The sequence below is a fragment of the Diachasma alloeum genome, unplaced genomic scaffold, assembly GCF_001412515.2.
Source record: "Diachasma alloeum isolate Michigan unplaced genomic scaffold, Dall2.0 Dall_scaffold_00539, whole genome shotgun sequence".
Lineage (NCBI taxonomy): Eukaryota > Metazoa > Arthropoda > Insecta > Hymenoptera > Braconidae > Diachasma > Diachasma alloeum.
The window spans coordinates 584,364-592,162 of record NW_021680671.1 but is presented as its reverse complement, the minus strand read 5'-3'; the positions used below and the strand labels follow the sequence as shown (position 1 = coordinate 592,162).

At 36.5% G+C, this 7,799-nt stretch overlaps 1 protein-coding gene across 1 annotated transcript in view; it reads left to right on the top strand.

Annotated features, from left to right (window-relative positions):
- Window positions 1-2,180: 2,180 nt before the first annotated feature.
- Window positions 2,181-7,799, top strand: part of LOC107042953 (ubiquitin-protein ligase E3A) — a 16,322-nt gene continuing 10,703 nt past the window's right edge. Inside the window, exons 1-3 of the mRNA XM_015264220.2 lie at window positions 2,181-3,232; window positions 3,468-3,603; window positions 5,807-5,987. Of these exons, the coding sequence (XP_015119706.1) occupies window positions 3,186-3,232; window positions 3,468-3,603; window positions 5,807-5,987 (364 nt within the window). The 5' untranslated portion in view covers window positions 2,181-3,185. The remainder of the gene's footprint in view (window positions 3,233-3,467; window positions 3,604-5,806; window positions 5,988-7,799) is intronic.

The following is a 7,799-nucleotide window of genomic DNA, read 5'->3' as shown; positions in this document are numbered from 1 at the left end:
CCTCAGAGTGATTTATAATTATTACCACGTGTACTTTGAATCAAAATGAACAAAGAATTACGAAAAAATCTCCGAAATCAAATTTGTACAGAGAGAAAATAAATAAATGAGGAAGAAAAGGGTCCACTGATTACGCAGTTTCAAGATAACAAATCATCACTTACTTTGTTACTAATGCATTAAAAAAATTGATGAAAAAAAATATTCAAGCAAAGCTACGATGTCATTAAAGCCCGAAGAGTGTTAACGCAACTGAATGCCGAGAATAACGAGAAAAAAAACGTAGTGCTAATGAAGAAAAAGTGAAAAAAACCCTTACCCCTCCCCCTCCCCCATCAGAAAAGGTGTAAAATAAGAACAAAGTGTTCTCCTCAACACATATTGAAGCGAATGTAGAGCCGCCTTTTTTGGCCTTGAGAAGCTGTAATATCCCACTTATCCGCTGAAATTAATTCAAGCTTTGCGTACGGTACTGTGATATGTCGCTGTTTATTCATTTTAATTGCATACGTTCAAAATAAAAAGAGAAAACAAATTTATTTCATTATGAAAAAAATACCCATTCATGCCGCACGTACAATCCACGATGCAAATCTATTACCTTAAGATTATTAAATGAAATCGTTTGGTGAATTCGTTGATTTGACGTACAAACCTGAAGAATCCAAAGGAATTCGGAAGAACGAGAGCAAGAATAAGTCGTAATATCAAGAGTCGTGTACCATAATGCGTTTCACGGAGATACTTCGATGAAGAAAAGAAAACTGTGTCTGATAGAAAGGGATACAATTTGTAGACTCGTTTTTTCTTCCGTTTATTGTATTTCTTCGCTGAAATGACTGCTCCTGGGCATTTGAATGCCAACAAGGACATGAAAATAACTCCATTCCTGCAATGTGTCAGTTGTCTTCATTCGAATTATTAAATTATGCTTTTGTTATTTAAACAACCCTCCCTTCATGAATTATTTTGTAAAAGATGAGAGAATAATTAAACAATTCTTCACTTCCATTGGTTATTTTATTCGTCGAAAATCACGATATTGAAGGAGTTTTATGTTTAGGTAGTTGTTGTTTGGGTTTTTTTATTCATGGATTTTTGTCGATTACGGCAACTATGGGTTTCAATACGAGAAAAGTGTAAACATGTAGAGAGTGTACCGGAATGAAAAATTTTTGTCACCAAAATAGATTTAGAAGTGCAAAAAAAATTGCTTTCTCTGTACACGCAAGAAATACCATTTCTAGCACTACTCCTTCGTTATTCGATACTCCCATACGTATTTTGCTCCCGAAAAATCTTTGTTTTATGCGAAACAAGGGATAGTAGTTTTTCGTTGCGACTGTCTAATAATCACAGACAAGAAATGAACCCTTAAATGAAACAATAATAATGAGATGATAGAAATCTTGTCACTTAGGGACAAAATATTTGTTGATAAATTTTCCTCTAATAGGATATGAGATGTTTTCATCCTGAAAAGGCACCGTCTTGAGTGAATTATCCGCCTCTTGAGCCAAATATTTCGTTGCTGTCGAAAGCAGAGCAATTATTCATGTTGGAGACTTTTAAATTCGAGCCAAACAAATTCGTTTTTATCAATTTTCAACTAGCGATTTTGTTGGCCCGAACAAGACTTGTTTGACAACGTGTTTGTTTTTCTCTCAGTGTAGGGTCTAGGAAGATTGTAAATTTCTTCAGGAATTAAATGCTATTGCATTTAGAACTATAGAAATACATTGCCAAACTATGCCAACTTATTCCCATATTATAGGAATTGATTTCATTTGGAAATTCCTTATTTGCCTGATAATTATACGTCTATTCAACTCCATTCGGCGAGTTGCTACTGAAATTCTGCGCATTTAGGGTATCCTAAAAACCTTAAATTTTAACGAATCACAGCCACGCATCCAGAATCCCTGCATTACCGATCGGGAAGCATGGTTCTGATTGGTTGGTTGAAATTTAAGGTTTTTGGGCTAAAAGCGCAGAATCCCAGTCATAGGAATCCTATCCATGGAGAATAGAGGGATCTATTCTCAGTGATCCTATCTTAGTTGCTAGACAACTTAGTTTTCAAAGTTTCCGATTTACCCAAGAGCCCTCTCATTATCACCCAGCACAGTCAATCCCTTTCATATCAGCCTTCAATAAAAAAAAACCTTTCAGTTACCCATTTTACCAACTTTCCTCCTCACCAAACTTCCAAATTCTTGTCGAACCTCGAGTAGCTATGATACCGTGAGTGAAAAAACAACAACGACGAAGTACATAAATAAAAGACGTTTTCAAGTGTATCCGACACAACCCACGTCTCAAAACTTGACTCCTCAACGTATTCAGTGTTCTGTGCGCGCGCACGTGTTTTTTTTCTACAAAACATCTTCAAAATCGCAATATTTCCTTTTCTCTCGACTCATTCAGCTAGGTGTAGGACATCGCAGTGTCTTTGGTCGACAATCCCAACGATTTCATGATAGTAACTCATTGATTGAATGTCTCTATGAATTACCTAGAGTAAACACGAAAACGATAATCATACTGTAAAATTCAACTGACATTTCCCCTCCGAATCAGGAAATAAGGAGCTCGGAAATACGAGTCGCTACTCAAATTCATCAGGCGAGTGACTTTTGATCGTGACATTTTCATGTCACGACATCTGAAAACAAAAACAAAGGAATAATTATCAATATCTCAACCAAATAATCGGTTTCCCATTTATTAAACAATTCTTCATTAGCTGTCAGTCCCCTGAGTGGCATCATATACATTTGTTTTTAAATCCCCTCTTCTTTTCTTTTTACCTCCCCTCTCCTCTTGTTACTCCAACCCAGCCACCCACTCTCCATTTCCCCTCAATTTCTCGTCACTATCGTACTTTACAACACCGTGAACATTGGTTAACAACACGATTGACTCTAAATTTAGTTAAGTTTGTTGGGTTGGGATTGTAAATTGTTTGGCTAACTCTAGTGCCTCTTGTGCCAGAACAAAGACAGATTAAAAGTTTCACTTTGCTTTTACATCGTTGAAATAGTGGTGGATAAAACTAGTGCCGAGGGATCTTTTTTTCGTGGCGATCAGACTCGCAGAGATAAGTGAAAACGAAATCTTGGGAAAATTGGAGTGGATCAATTTGACGTGCGAATTTTAGTCAAAATTTCAACTACTCTGGATCTATGAACCCCAAGGGCCAAGAGGACCCTGGAGAAGATCTCGCTTCCAGGTAAAATAACGTAACTAGGTGTCAAAATGTTGCTGAACTTCTTCTTTGTGCAGTTTGTTTTTCCTTGACAAGTCATTGACACTCATGCCCCTGAATTCTCCTGAATTCTATAATTAGGGATTGAGATATTTACGCACGTGGACTTTTGTTCTCGTCTACTCCTTGGAGCTTTATTCTTTGGCAATGACGTGACAAATATTTTTATTTCTTTTTGTTTTCAACTGAATGCAAACAGGGTAGGAGCTGAGAGCCCTTGCAGTGACATGAAGCGAGCAGCAGCCAAGAAGTTAATCGAACGTTACTTCTACCAGTTAACGGATGGATGTGGCAATCCACAATGCGACAATCAGAATTGTGCATCTAGTGGAAAGGTAAATTACCCAAAAGTTCATTGAGAAAGGCAGTACAATCTACTTTTACGGATTTATTAGTTTAGTTGCGTGTAGGGTAAGCAGGTCAATTTCTGGACGGGGGCTAGTTTCTGGACGATTTCAACTTGCATTGAATATTCCATTGAATATTCCAACTAAAATGAAAATTGTGTTGATTATTTCGGTTGCATTCAACTATTTCGTAATTTAATTATTCTTTGTTTTGTTATTTTCACTGCAAATAATTTTTTTCTGCTAATTAGAAAATTCTTGAAAGTATGGAAGCCATCATATCACCATTTAGGTGATTCTTTTATTTTAGATTCTACCACGAAACTGGAAGTTCCTTTAACCGTCCTGCAATTGGCCTGTTCACCCTATATTCTGCGCTAGTGTGCAGAGGAACGAATGTTGAAACACCTTTTTTTGAAAGTATTTAATTCTGTACAGAAAGGGTTTTTGAATTTCTGTTCTAAATTTAGTCATTTCATAGATATTCACGATTTTAACATTTTCAAATTTTCAGTTTCATTCATCAATATTTTCAATGATTTAGATTGCAATATCAAGCCAAGTTTTTTACATCAAACTCACTAATGTTAGAAAAATTCGCAGAGTAAGATGAATTGCTTCAAAATATATACAAAACTGAATTGGAATTAACATGTTTTGTTTGATTTGACAACATCGACAACATCTTTGGAAGGAAAAGGCTTAAATAGTATATTTCTAACCTAGGGAGGGAAAATAAAGGATCCTCAGCCGCTAGTGCAATTACCAGCCGAGCCGAAGGCGAGGTTGGTAAGCACGCGGCTGAGGGTCCTTTATTTTACTTCCCGTGGTTAGAACGCGATTTTCTGTCTCGGCGTAGGCGCACAGTCAGAGTTCCCTCCCGCGAAGCGGGAGGGAAATGTAACTTTGCGCCCGCCGGGACGGAAAAAAGCTTTTTATGCAGAGAAGTTCTTTTGACTTTCTACTCCAACCCTACTAGCTTCAGAGATGTTTTCGAAGCAATGTGAACGATTTCAAAACTGATAGGATATTGAATTACTACCTAAGATTTTTTGGTTTCATTTTAAATTCTAATTCCCCTGGTTTTACGTTCTACAACAACAAATACCGTTTGAAATGGTATATGAATAGTTTCATTCCTTTGGCCAATAGTTATAGAAAAATCCAAACCAAGCTGAATGTGCAATAAACATCTTGAAATTCAATTTTCGGATAAAAATTCCCATATGTTCAGGAAAATTATCCTCAATGAAATAGTTCAGGTGGAAATTGCAAGGTAATTTAATATATTTTCACCAAGGCATAAGATATCTCTACAAATTTGAACAGAAAGCGACCAAATCTCGTCATTAGAAGGAGAAACACAGAAATTTTCAAAAACGGTGACATACTAAAATTGCTATACTATCGCTTATAACAAGTGATCTGGGGGATGGAATAGATAATATGGGATCTCAATTTGAAGAACTCGATGAGACCTTGAAATCATCATATAATATATCCCCGCTGGTCAAGTCTAAAGCCTCAATAAATGACAAAAACAGTCATTTTCGAGATGTGACATAACGTAAGAAATGGAAATAATCTACAATAGCTTACGGAGAATTCAATAAAATCGGATTTATCATACACCATTTTGAGGAATCGTAAATGCTCTTCAAAATGATATTAAGATACCCCTGCCTAGTCCACTTAGGAGCATCGAAAAATCCAACCAAAGTTAATTTTTAAAGTGAAACATGAAAATTCAATTTTCGCTCAAAACTCTCATAAGTCAATGAAAAATTGGCACAATTGGGCAAATCAGGTGTCATTTTGAAGCATATTTAATAAACTTTCAATGGAGTCAATTGAATGTCTGGTTCCTGAAACAAGAAAAAGGACTTGAGCATAAAAACCAAAGGAAAAACCTTGGTTACGAACACAGATTTTTCTATAGGGGATTTCAAACGATTTTTTTTCTAGTGAATTCCATTCGTTGCAAAAAGATCTTTTGATATTCACCTCGAGACATAACAAGACAATAGAAAAAGCCTTAAACTGATACACCAAAACTGAATATACACTCAGGGATTTTCAGTTCCATTGGCCAATACAAGTTTCAAATTAATAAATTGAGAGAAAAAAGGAAATTAGTCTCTTCTGTAGAGAATGTAATTTTTAAAGTAATCCATTTTTTTTAATCTTTCAGGTGACGAATCTAACTCCAAATCAGGCAGCAGCCCAGGCAATCCAGCTATTCTCTCAGGAGGCACGTCTCTGCGACGGTACACAGCCCAGCAAAGTTCCCAGGACCTCCCTGGAGTCTGGCCCAGCATCCTTAGCCAAAAGTTTGCCACCGAAGAGCATGAATCCATCGTGCTCAGTAGAAGGTACGAAAAATGCCTCAGTCCAAGTACCATCCCCACCACCCACAGCCCCTCAAGAAGCTCCCAGTTACTATGGGGATGACCTAGGGATTCCAAGTACCTCAGAGATATCCAGAAGGAACTTTGAGATACAAACGAACGCCTTAATCCACCAAGAACCCCTGATCCACCCTGTATTCCCATCCAAAAGAGGATCTAAACGAAAAGTCAAGTGTCTCTGTTTGAAAAACGACAGTACTTCATCCTCCGGAGAATCCAGTGATCTCTCAGAGCTAATGGACGACTTATCCGACGACTCTGAATCCTCCGAATCGATCCAATCAATCCCCATCCTGACATCTGAGAGTGTCGAGAGAATCCTCAGTGATAACGACGTATCCATTCCTAAAACCAGAAAAAAGAGACAGATAAACACCAGAACTAAACAAAATAAAGTCACCAAAAAGGCCCCAGTAAAGAGAAAACCCAGAAAAACTCCCATTAAGAAACTAAAATTGAACGAAGTTGAACATGAAGAGTCAAACAGAGATGCTGTCGCTGAATTAATAGTCCTGGCTCTGTACCTGAGGTACCTGGAGTCCAAGAAATACTCCAACTCTCCTTTTCCATTCTAATAACTCTTGAACAACTCCTGAAACATCTCTCAATCCTGTAAAACCACTAAACCCTTTCAACCGAATGAATCCGAATAAATTCTTCTATTAACTCCACTCGAAGTTTCAATTAATTGTACTTGAAGTGGCCGCTGCAATTACATAAATTGCCTGATAATCATATTATTGGATTTTTTCTTGAGATTATGGCAGAGTTGCTTTGCTCTGACAATTAAGAGTTGATGATATCTCGAGTTTTTATTCGCTTATTACTTATTACTTAATGTTGACCGAAATTTTTTGGGCCGACCTCACGAGCATCACAATTTCTTCGATTGCAAGCAAGATTTCAATCTGTTAATGACAATTTGTCTTTCATTGATTTAAAAAATTTTACATAATTTTATCTAAATACATATCATAGGAGGGGGTCAGGCTTTTCTCTGCTTCATTGTGGAAAAACCGCATAAGAGTTCATGTTAAATTCTAAAATATCTTGGACTATTTCATAAAATGTTTTCATCAGAGAAGAGTTTAAAAAAATTAATGGATACTCAGCATCATGCAAATTATATTTTGCAACAAAAAAACGATTTTTCCAATGATACTCATCTAATAAATGATTATTTTAAAGTGTTCAATGTTTTGAAAACTTGATTTTTATTCTATATCGTCGCATTAAAATCAAAGGGTGCGTAAGTGCCATTTCTCTGAGATTTTTTTTCTCTTAATACCAAAGGGGCGTATGTTTTTTTTTCCTTCGAAATGGAGTTTTCTCAACTTATGAAAGGTTTTTTGTGGACAAATTTCTGAAGTGGCAAATGGACGTAAGTCCGACTAGCAAGTACTGAAGGGGCGTATCTCCAGCACATACGCCTCTTTCTTTTTATACTTTTTCTTTCTTTTCTAGCTCATATTGAGAATGAATAATTCCAAAGGGGCGTAACTCAGGCACATACGTCCCTTTGTTTTTGAAGCAATAATCACAGAGGGGCGTAACTCCAATATATATGTCCCTTCATTTGTTACTGTTCGTTCCTATTGATTCATCAAGTATAAACGGAATCACATGCACTACAGCCCTAATAATAAATAATATTTGATTCTACATTAACCTCCCCTCCCTCCCTCTCATCATGAATGTTCAAATTATTTCCCTTTGATTTTTTGCTTGAATGAAACAATTTCATGAGAAATATCAGTAACTAAACTAAAATTTTCT